Below are 12,136 nucleotides of genomic sequence, written 5' to 3' on the forward strand. Positions count from 1 at the left end.
GACCCCAAAGGGAAAATTTGAGCTATTCTCTTCCAGCTTTTACCTTGCTGCCCTATTTGCATTCTTCAAAATGGGAGGGAGGCACTAAAACACAGTAACTGTAATAGCACCTGGTCAGTACAGATATACCCAGGCTTTGAGCTGTGACCCCCTGTTTTTGGGAGCAGTTATGAGATGAGCTGGGATATGTTTTCCATGGCTACTATTTTACATGTAGAATAGCAAAAGATGTTTTTTTAATCTTTAGGTAGGAAGAGAGAAAAAAAGGAGTCTTTTTAGTTGTATTACTTTGCCAAAAGCAACTTAAAAAATAATTTGGTTTTGAAAATTTAGATTTTATTAAGGAAAAATTATTTTCTAAACAGAAAATTAAGTGCTTAGTATATTGCCTGACATGTATAGGCCTCATGGGTATGTTTACTGTACTGTGGTATTAACCAGGTTCACGGACCTATTATACCTTCCAGTACCATTGGGTAGTGACGTTAGCAGAAGATCCATTGCATGGGAAGGTTTGAGTCCCATGTGACTTCCAAAGAGTGGCATTCTATGTGATACTAACTCATTTTTTGAGCCACTTGATAATTCATGCTATATTAGGAGTTTGTAGATTGTCCTTTTGTAGAGAATTCACAGGTGAGATATGCTATATGTATTACTACAGTTTTGAGGGAATTTGATTATGACACAGCAGAGATTGGATCACAAATGGAACCAGATAACTCTAGAAATTTACTGAAATATCAGGTATTTAGTGTTTATAGAATGAGTGATGTTTTGAATAAGGGACAATTTTGGGTAATTGAAGCAAGTAGTTTTTAACCAGTGATATATATCAGAATCACCTTACCACGCTTTTAAAAAATTTACCGAATCAAAATATCTGTGGATAGGAGCTAGACATGAATATTGCTATTTTAAAAGCTCTGGCTAATTATTTTGTACACTCTGATTAAGCAAATAGTAAAACAGTTTCAACCTTTTGAATTTAAATATAACTACTATATGCAGCTCTCCTCCAATAAGCTTAAAGTAGTGCACAAAAATTTAAGCTTTTCTTGGTGTGCAAAGTCCCTTCTATGAATATAACTATTTTACTATTCTAAAATGGACCCCTTCTAGAGGTCATTTTTAAGTGAGGTGAGTTCCTCTCTTTCCCAAAGTCACTGAAAGCTGAGTGTGATTCATGGAGGTATTCTTTCAGATTGGCAAAAGGGGCTTGCACTTTGCTCCTCAGGATAGGCCTTTCTGGGTAGGAAAAAACAAGGGAAGTCATCATGGACTTGGGTTAGAAACATTGGCACTAATGAAATGAAACAATCTTAGGCCAGGGGTCTATGAAGTTAATTTTTGATGTGCAATCCTAACAGTTACTAGCCTCTTCTGATGTGAACTCAGAAGAAAACTGTTCATTTAACATTTGCAAGTTATTGGAAAGTTCTTGAGGCTGAGCCATAATCTGTCCCATTATGACTTTCACCCATGTTGGATCTGTAAGGTCCAGAAGCATTCGTTAGTCATGTCTGTATTTCCAGCAACTAGTGTGGTGATTGGTGCACAGTAAGTGCCCAGGGAATATTTTCTGCATGAATGCATGAATCCAAGTTCTACTCATTGGGGCCACATGGAACAACAGTCTCTCTTTCAGGTGATATAATACTTTTAATGCATTTGAAGGCAGTTGGGATTAGGCTCTGGAGTGAGGTCTGCGTTTGATTCCCAGCTCTGGTACTTCTAGCTGTGTAACTTAAGAGAAGTTATTTCACACTTTGAGCCTTTAGTTCCTTATCTGTAAAATAAGGGTAATTGCCAACCTTGTAGGGTTGTGAAGATGAAATGAAATAATGCATGCCAAGTGGTCAGCATAATGTCTGGCATTTGTAGTCACTCAGAGTGTTTTGCTTTCTGTTCCTTAATCTTATTTGCAGATGGGGAAGATATAGTAATATAATGTGTAGAATGTAAAAAATAAGCATTCAAAAAAGATGTTGACAGGCTGGAATGATGGTTTTAAACCAAGAGATAATTTAAAATATCAGCAGAACAAGTACAGGATCCAGGAGACCTGGCTTAATATTAAGCAATTCTTTTGAAAAGAGTTAGGGTTTCACTTCTGTGATGTGGTTGCCAAAAACCTTGTATAGTCTTAGGCAGCTTTAATGAATTTGAAGTGTCCAGAGCAAATGAGGTAATAGTCACACTGTAATAATATGAGCTGTTATTTACTCCTGCACCTGTTAGGGACCAGGCTGCAGAGCTCCCCTACCCCTAGCCGCCCCCCCCATGGAAAAATTGTTTTCCATTAAACCAGTCCCTGGTGCCAAAAAGGTTGGGGACCACTGATTTACTTGGCATTTACTAGGTGGCAGGCATGTAAATACCCTACGTGCATTATCACCTTTAATCCATCAGTAAACCTTTGATGGTCGGTATAAAGCTAAGGCACAGATAGTGAGGCACTAAAGTCTTTGGTCAGGAGTCTTGTTTGCAAACCACAGAAACCAACTTGTCTTAGCTAAAGGAATAAAATAATTTATTGGAAGTTTCTTAAATAGTTCACCATTTTCACAGAAAGGCAGGTGGCCAGGCCTTGAACACAGGTGGGAACCAAGGTAGGATGAGCAGCCCCAACTACAGCCCAAACCTGGCATGGGAAGAGTCTAGTGGATGCCACTGATTCCAACGTTGGTACTGGGCGTCAGCATTGCCCATGGGAGCTCTCGACACTGAATGTTGCTGCCACCAGCAAGATAAATTCTCACTGGCTCTTCTTCTTTGTGTCAGTTGCTTCAGAGTCAAAGTCCCAGGAGGGGTATCTGCTCATGCTTCTACTGTGTCCCGGCTGCCAAGGAGTGGTAGGGCAGGTGTCTCACGTGTGGATTCTGTAGAGGGAGATGGGCCTTGCCTTCCATTAAGACTCCTACTGTGGCAGATTGTCTAGACACATGAAGCGGGTTCAGAGGCTGGGCAACCTAAGCACCTGCAAATATCCATTCCCCTTCCATACTTTTACCACTAGAAGGAAAAAAACAGGGGCCCATCCAGTCTTGTTCATGGTTGTATCCCCAATGCCTAGAAAAGCACATAGAAGGCACATAATAAATACATGTGAATGAGTGGATAATCTCTTCACCGGTCAGACATTTGCAGTGTTGTGTTCAGTTGTGGACATCAAACTCCAAGAGACATCTAAGGAGCTGGAGTGTGTCTTAAAAAGGATATTGAGTCTGGAAGCTGGGTCCCCATGGTTAAGCCTTCATCTGTAACGTGGGGGTAACACCTTGTAGGATTATTAAGGGGCTAGCAATAATGAAGATAAAGTGCCAGACATGTAGTAATTGTTCAATAAATAGTATCTATTATTATCCTGCCTTATATTAACTCCTTCTCCCTTCATCTTCATTGATTATCAGCTTTTCCTGTGGTAATAGGATTTTACTAGATGAAAAATGTTTTAATGTTGTAGCAACCAGGCAAATTTCAAAGTTGGCTATACCACCTGGCAAGTGGGTGACCTAGTACAGGTCACTTAACCTTTGTGCCTCAATTGCTTCATCTCTAAGATATGAATAGTAAGTAGTACCTGAGTTCACCATGAGGATTAATTGAGAAAATACACTTGACTCTTAGCTCAGTTCCCGGTACACATTAAGCTATAGCACAAATGTTATTTTTTTTTTCTTTTCAAAAAAGGGTAAAACTGAGAGAGCTTGGAGCAGGGCACATGGGCCACTTTACCTGCTTTGTGAATATGAATTTCTCTGGCTCCTAGTTTCCTCCTTGGAAAATGAGAAAGGGGCATGAAATGACCTCAGATACTCTCTTGTCTAAAATGCCTCCCTCACTTGCTGGGTCAGGGTGGTGACCTGGGCATGATCTGATCCTGAGATCTTCTTCCCATTGTAGGTTGTTGGAGGAAGAGTCTTCGAAGAGGGCTGAACTGGAGAAGTGGCACTTGGAGCAGCAGCAGGCCATCCAGACAACTGAAGCGGAGAAGCAGGAGTTGGAGAATCAGCGTGTCCTGAAGGAACGTGCCCTTCAGGAGGCCATGGAGCAGCTGGAGCAGCTTGAGTTAGAGCGGAAACAAGCGCTTGAGCAGTACGAGGTAATCACACTGGGCCATGCAAACTTGTGTGTTTAAAATAAAAAAAATTTTTTTTCAGTAATAGGATATTTGCTTATGTGTCAGTACGAAGCTATAGTAAGAATTTTGCTTAGCTGTAAGAAGAAAGAGAGGAGGTTTTTATGGGAGATAAGTATATCAGTCAGAGTCCAGTCAGGAGACAAATGACACAATAATTTGAATGGGAAAGGTTTAATATAAAAAAATTAATGTTATAGCTCTTTTAGAATTTAGCAAGTTTTCCAGTCCTCACCAGAAGACTCCCCTCCTCCCTCAAAAAATTATCAACCATAACAGGGGATTACCTACTAAGCTGTAAAGAAGACTTGAAGAATGCAGGAATGGCAGATGTAGGACCCAGCCACTGCCTCTAGAACTGAGGGAGAGATCCAGGGAAGGAACAAACTGCAAGAGGGTCCCTTGCCCTTTAACCCCAGTGCTGTGAGCTAGACCTCTTTGGAGGGAGCCCACAGATGTCAGAAAAGTTTGCCGAGGTGCTGTGCCAGCAGAGCTCACTGGCAAGCCGCTCTCTAGGAGGAGGTGCCATGAAAACTCACTGTGGGTGAGCACCGTGGGTGTCCTGAGTGTCACAGAAGCCTGCCAAGTGGAATCTGGAAGAAAAGCCCCTTGTCCGCTTGTTCCTTCAGCACCCTCTACTGACAAAGTTTACAGCTACTGCCACCTAGTGAGGGAGAACGATTCTCATTTCACCAGCAGGACAGTGAAGGGTGGTTTTGGAGCGGAGAGGCAAGTAAACTGTAACTGGCACACAGGATCGTATGCATTCATCTGTAATTAGTGTGTGTATGGTCTGGGTTCCCATCCTGGCTCTACTGTTTCCTCCCTGTGACCTCTCTGAACCCTAGTTTCCACTCTGTACAATGGGGGTTAATAATAGTTCTGCTTCTCTAAATGGCCGTGAGAATTTAATGAGATAATCTACAAGCATACACTAAGGGCCCAATCATTGTTATTTGGGTCTTAAATGACTTGTGTGTCTGCATAGTCCAAAATCCAATTTTTGTTCCAGGGAGTTAAAAAGAAGCTGGAGATGGCAACTAATAAGACCAAGAGCTGGAAGGACAAAGTGGCCCATCATGAAGGATTAATTCGACTGATAGAACCAGGTAACAGACTCTATGAAGTAATCATATATTTATTTTTAAATTTATTTTTGTTTTATTTGTATAATTAATTATACTGAACAAAAATAACCTTTTTAGTCCAAATGTTTAAAAATCAAGCTGTTAGGGTAAATTTTTCTTGAATAACTTGCCCTCTAGTAGGTAGGAGGGCCCCAGTTAATCCCCTCTGTATACATCTTGTGGTTGTCCTAGCTGGTATGACATTTATGGATATTCCTCAGAAAAGAAATGAAGAAGAAACATTTCTGTTTTTTTCTGTGGAGAAATGATAATGTACGTAGAAGAACACAATATTTCCTATATTTAAAGCATGTTTGTCTCCTAGGTTCAAAGAATCCTCACCTGATCACTAACTGGGGACCTGCAGCTTTCACCCAGGCAGAACTTGAAGAGAGAGAAAAGAACTGGAAAGGGAAGAAGACCACAGAGTGACTGCATGTGACTGAAGTCACATCAGTTGTGTAGATACTGCATGGCAGGAGAGCTTTATGCTAAAGACAAAAGAAATGGGCTTTGCTGCTTCTAACTCTTCTTCCTTGAGTGCCTCTAATTGGGTCCATACTCCTAAGGAAGCCTTCCTATTTATCTTCCTGAGAAAAGAGAGATAAAAAATACTTTCTTTGAAAATTTCTTCAGCTTCTGAAAATTACCTTTTAGTTCTCTCAGATTTTTCTCCGAATGAGGCAGTGTGCAGACAGCAGTCAACTCCATCATCTGCAGCACTTGGAGGGGTGTGGGGCGCAGGTGCTCAGTATCACTGGACAATCAGAACCTCTTTGGACCTGGATGTCAGCTTTTTCCTTTGGCAGAATGTTTTTAAACTAGATTGGCCAGTCTGCTTGCCATTCCATTCCAGTTGACGTGAAGCGCCTTTGACCACTGGTGCTCTGATGGAGAAGTCACGGAGCCACTGCCTTTCTAGGTTGCCCTTCTGGAACGTGACCTGGTCAGTGGAGGTTTTCTAGCTTCTACTAAGATGTTTCTTCCCTATCCATCATACACTGGCTTGTATCATTCCCATGTCCTTTCCCCTCACCTCAAAGGAAAACATCCCTTTGCTCATTACTCTCAACCTACTTTTCTCTCTCGTTCTTTCTTGCACTCTCTCTCTAGCAAATGATGTGCTACCAAGTATATGCCAGGCTGTGAGAGGATTATGTTAAGGAGTGGAAAAGCCAATTTGAAATAAAAATTATTTGGATAATTTATAAAGCAGATTATATGCATATGGACAATGGGAGGTTGACGTTTGCTAGATTCAAAATATGAAGATAATGGTATGTCCTTACTGAGCCATGATGTTAACCTTTGTTAGGTGGGCAGCTTTTCTGCCTTTTCCCTCCTTCCATGGGTGACAGTAGAGGAAATATCCAATAAAAATAAGTGTAACAGGGAAATTTGGATCATAGTTTCTATGCATCTGATTTGAAAGGAATATTGAGGAAGGTTTTCATATATGATTTATCTTTGGATAGAGAGTATTATTCATGAGATCAAGCCTTCCAACAACTTAGAATTTATAAGCAGCAGTAGTAACTCTATGGACAGCAATAATACTTAAAATTATAAATAAATTTGGGGATAGTTCAATTGTTGCTAAAAAAAAAAAAAGAGGCAGAATTCAGTGGCATAATTAAAGTCTCTCTCTCTCTCTACAAGTATTAAATGAGGACCGAGAATCTCACGTGTCCTTATACTAGTGCTTGCATAAAAGTAGTAAGGAAGCTATTCCAAAAAGATGTACACATCTAGAGAAATGGTTTTAGAGATTTCAATGTATATATTTGTTTACATGAGAGGAAACTGGAATATAATCCCATAAATTACCACCTTTAATGACTGGAAAATATTTGCCAATGAAATGATCTTTAGAAATTTATCTTAAGGTTTTTAGCTGTTTAATAAAAATGTAACTTTATTTAATGATTTCTTATAGTTGCCTTTATAAAGTTTAGATTATGATCTAAAATATCTTTGTATCATGTGCCTTCAAAATTTAACAGCTGATTTGGGTGCTGGTTTCTGCTCAGCTCCTTATCAGTATCATCATTTTATTTAGTAGCTGGGAGGTATATCAGATCAAGACCTAGATGAGAAGTGGAACCTTTCCCGTGGTTTGTTCACACATCACACCAGGGTACTCCAGTATCCCTCATTCCAAATTAAGAAAAAGATACTTCACAAAGAGGCTGATGACCTATGTGAAATCTATGGGGTGGAAACAGTATGGGCTTGGGAGTCTAATGGCCTGTGCATGGTGGGGAGGGTGGTGGTGGAATAAACGTGAATTTCTACTTTTGGGAAGTGGTGAAATAGGCCATGTACCTTTGCAGAATGTCCTTCCTTAAACCTGGCTTGTGCCACAGCTACTGCTGAAAACATGACCTGGGGCTTATAGGCTTCCATGGACCTTCACTGTCTGGCCCTGAGGACTGCCTGCTTTCTGGTCTCATATGGACTTTCACTTGACCAAGCAGTTCTATGTGGTTGTGCAGAAGCTTTCTATTTAATGCACTGTGTTACTGGTTTACATCCTGGCTTCGATGGCACTGTCTCCAGGAGGCAAAAATCCTTTAAAACAGTGCTTTTCCTAAGATAGATATTAACGAATCAAAGCACAGAAATGAACTGAGTAAATCCCATTTGGAATGATATTTTCATACTAACTGAATTCTTCCTAATATTTAAAATGGTGTCAACTGTCAAAGTGCTAACGGAACCCACGGTGGTTTTACTTTTGTAATTACTGTACAGAAAATCTAAGAAGCGTTTGAGTGCTTGTCATCATCAGGCCTTTTCCTCAGTAAGTAGGGAGGGATATGATCTTTTATAGGAATTATATGTGAAAAAAGTTTTTAAAATGTATTTTTGTGATACGCTATGTTGAGAGGAAACCAAATATTTATAATCTTCAAACATTCTTATTGAAACATTGTGTAATGTAATATGCTCAACTTTAATTTTTTGCTAATTTTTCTAAGATATATTAAAAATGTTTTGTATGTTTTTTTAGTAAAATGGACCCAGTAAGAAAATTAAAATACCAGAACAACATACATTTTAAACTGATTTAATAAAACAGTGGGGTAAAGTTGTGTGTATGTATGTTTACTTTCATATAATGAGATAGACTTTAGGGACACTTCTTAAAAACACTGGGGTTGGTGTTTAGACCCCAAGAAGTTGGCTATGGCCTTATGTTTGGTGTTTGAGTCACTAATGTGGGCAAACCATGGCTGATGTGTCAGCTCTCAAACGGGAACTTACAAAGATGATTTCGCCTTCATTGTTGCTGTTACCTCCAAATCCTCTTACCTCTGTTTTCCTGTATTTTCTTTTTATGCCTTTCAGTTTTTCTTTCACCACAGTAAACAGTGTGGTTTTTTTGTTTTGGTTTATGTGGCTACCAAGATAAAACTCCTATTGTGGACTAAGCGGGCCCACTCAGTCCAGCTTGATTGTGCATTGGAATGCTGATCTTTCCCTTTTAGAGGGAGGGTGGGCAAGAGAGAACACTAATTGGTGTTTTTTAAAACTGTTACTTCTCTATTGCAGTGGTTCTCAACTGGTGGCGATTTTGCCCTCCACCAGGGGGCATTTGGCAATGTTTGGAGACATTTTTGGTTATTACAACTGGAGAGAACATTACTGGCATCAAGTGGGTAGAGGCCAGGGATGCTGTAATACATCCTACAATGCACAGGGCAGCCCCCCAGGAACGGAGGATTATCTGGACTAAAATGTCAGCAATGGCGAGGTTGAGAAAACCTGCTCTACAGAAGGCAAGTTCTATTATGCAGAACACAAAAGGCTCAGGGTTTCCCTGTCTTTCAGAAGTCTCACGCGTAAATGAGGTGCACCTGGAAGGGAGAGCGCAGGGGGCAGGAGCTTTGGCACACCAAGTGTGGGGCATTGTGCTTCAGAAGCTCTCTGTAAAGGCCTTTCTACATAGATCTGAAGGGAATTGCTTTGGATGTTCTATAGTCTTTCCGTGCAGGTTGCCGAGGCATGATGTGTAAAAGCTGCCTTGACACCCATTTCTTCCTATGGGTGATGAAACACAGGGTGGGTCTGTCAGTACCATTCAGCAGCTGGTGAGGAATGAATTTTCAGATTTACTGCCCAGGTGGTGATGTGTCCCATACAGCGCTGGTGGTTTTTCTATCTGGCAAAGCCTTAATTGTGCTTTTAAGGTAGTGCTAGCACAGCACAGCTGCCCGAGCTGGGTAAGGATCAGGTAATGAGGTCAGGCCACGTGGAAGTGTGGAAGAGATTCCCCACAGCCTTTACTAGTGCAGAGCCGGTGCTCAGAATTTATTGAAAAAAATCATTCTTGGGAATAGTTTATGGACTATCTATTTCTTTTGTCTCTTTCCCCCCTACTCCCATCTTTATTTATATATTCAATCTGAGATTATAAAAATCACTCTTCAACTTTGAGAAACTGTTTGGCAACATCTACTAAAACCAAAGACACACCTACCCAAGAGAAATGAGGCTTAAGTCCAGCAAGACTTATGTAAGAAGATTCACAGCAGCTTTGAACACTCCAAACCAGAAACAACCCAAATATCCATCAGTAGAGAATAGAAAAATGAATTGTGATATATTCAGACGAAGGATACTACACTTAAGTGAAAATGAACATATTACTGTGAGAATATGAGAATACAACTTGGGTGAATCTCACAGACATTATGTTGAACAAAGAAGCCATATTCAAAAGAGCACATACTATATGATTCCATTTATATTAATTTCCAGAATACACAATGCTATTCTGTGGATTTAGATGTGAGAATGGGGGTTACCTAGGGTGGGAGGGGGTGGTTATTGACTGGGAAGGAACACAATTGAACCTTCTGGGGTGCTAGAAATGGGTGGTGGTTACCTATGTAGAAATCTATCAACTTTATACTCAAGATTTGTGCTGTTTACTGTCTGTAACTGCACTGCCTCTAGAATGCTTGAACTGGCTAGTCCCTAGAGATCAGCTGGTCCAAACTGGTCATTTTGCAGAGAAGGAACTAGAAAGGGACATGCCAAATCCATACTGGAATTCCTTACCCTCTTCTAGGATGCTATTCATTTATACCATCCGCCTCCTTTCTGGTCCTTTCATTACATTCCGGTGTCAAACATTTCGTTGCTTAGTGTGTTTTATCTCCCATCACCCAGCTACTCACCATGAGTCACCCCTACATGCAGGGCACGGACCCTTTCTAGTCCTGTGCTCAGCTTCCCCTGACCCTTCTGAGGCTGCCGAGTCTTTGGCCCTGGGTAGTGGGTACATTTGTGGTAGACACGAAATTCCAAGCAGGGTTGGACTCAGCCTCCTTTTCCTGTTCCCACCACACAGACGCAGTCCATGTCTCTTAGGGTTGTGCACCCACAGGAATGCGGGCCTTCCTCTGTTTACATCTACCTCCACAGCAGTCCACAGGGGCCAGCTGAGGGCCAGTGGGACTTTAGGAGTGGGCAGAGGAAAGCTTTGTCTAGCAACCCCCACTCTGTTCAGTCCCCAAGCCACACAGCCCGCCCCCTCCACCCTACCCGAAGTCCTCCTTTGCTGTCCCATTTCACACCACCTCTCCCCCTTTCTGCTTGGACCAGCAGCCCATGCAGGTGTCAGAGAGCAGCCTTTCTGAGCCCCACTTTCTACATTTTCCCTTTGCTGCTGTCAGGCCCATCCTGGGAAGCTTCCCCAGGAAGACTTTGCCCACAGGCTGGTTTTGGGGGATGCCAGGACTGCTGCCACCCTTGTGCTGATTGGTTGTCCGCTTTCCTTAAAGTCCAGGCTGATGAGAGAGCAGCATCGCTGTCTGACACTGCCAGACTGGGCTCTCTCTGTTCCTTTTTGGGAAGGCATTTGTAGTCTGAAATACTTAAAAAGAACACACAGGCTATCCAAAAAAGGTGGAGAGGTGGACGATTTCATCCCAGAGTCCTAAAGCCCAGAGCCCTGTATTCCTCACTGCAGCTGGCTGGAAGATGGCCGAAGGACAGAGTGAATGGCTTCTGTCTAGAGTGGCTGCCCTCCCAGCCTGGGCTTTAGACTTTAGAGCACTAAGTTGGAAAGGACCCTAGACTTGAGAGTCAGACAGACCTTGCCTCTAGTTTGGTTTCACCTTACTGTGTCACCCTGAGTGTGTTAGGGATACTGCATAGGTGATGGGTCCTCAGGGTGTCATACCTGGAGGCACATGGTGGCAACCTGTCATGCATAACCTAGTCAGGTCTCTCCACATTACGGAGACACTACCCTTGTCTTGGTGCATGTTCTTCAGAAAGTCACATGCGGAGGGGCTTTCCACCTGGGCTGGGCCAGACCACTTGACGGGCGTGTTGGTAGACTGGCAAATTCTGAGAAAATCCACCAGGTGAATGTGGTAGGTCATGCAAATCTACTTACTACTGAGAGTTTGGGAAACACCTCAGGTGCTGTCTTTGCATTTCCACAGGCAGGTCTGCAACTTGCAAGGTGTCTTGCAAAGGCAGGTAACTTGGCAAGTGTCTAAATGGATGAGTCAACAAATGAGGTCCCAGGTGAGGGTGATTGCCCAGAAATGCCCCGCTTCCCCAGTCACACCTGCCCTTTGGAAGGCCCCAGTGAGGCTGTGGAGTGCATCTCAAGACCCTGTGACTGCCAACTCCCAGTAGATCTCCGAGGACCCCCACCTCTGCTCTCCCTTCAGTGGTCCTGTGGCTTCTTTGGTGGCCATTTCCTGTGGTGGCCAGAGCTGTTCTCCACTCCTGCTCCCAGGGCCTCAACCAACAGTTGCTGGTTCCACTGCCATTTGTGATGTTCTTGCTGATCTCCTGACAGCAGTGGGGTGAGGCTCCCCACTGGCACTCCAGCTCTAACGAG

General features: G+C 42.3%; 1 protein-coding gene and 1 pseudogene across 1 annotated transcript in view; both read left to right on the forward strand.

Moving 5' to 3' along the window:
• The window catches only part of SWAP70 (switching B cell complex subunit SWAP70), a 67,958-nt gene extending 59,599 nt beyond the window's left edge, over window positions 1-8,359 (forward strand). Inside the window, exons 10-12 of the mRNA XM_045557498.1 lie at window positions 3,907-4,105; window positions 5,154-5,250; window positions 5,594-8,359. Of these exons, the coding sequence (XP_045413454.1) occupies window positions 3,907-4,105; window positions 5,154-5,250; window positions 5,594-5,700 (403 nt within the window). The 3' untranslated portion in view covers window positions 5,701-8,359. The remainder of the gene's footprint in view (window positions 1-3,906; window positions 4,106-5,153; window positions 5,251-5,593) is intronic.
• LOC123643106 lies at window positions 4,331-4,388 on the forward strand (annotated as a pseudogene).
• Window positions 8,360-12,136: the final 3,777 nt, after the last annotated feature.

Source organism: Lemur catta, chromosome 7 (assembly GCF_020740605.2).
Source record: "Lemur catta isolate mLemCat1 chromosome 7, mLemCat1.pri, whole genome shotgun sequence".
Classification (NCBI taxonomy): Eukaryota; Metazoa; Chordata; class Mammalia; order Primates; family Lemuridae; genus Lemur; species Lemur catta.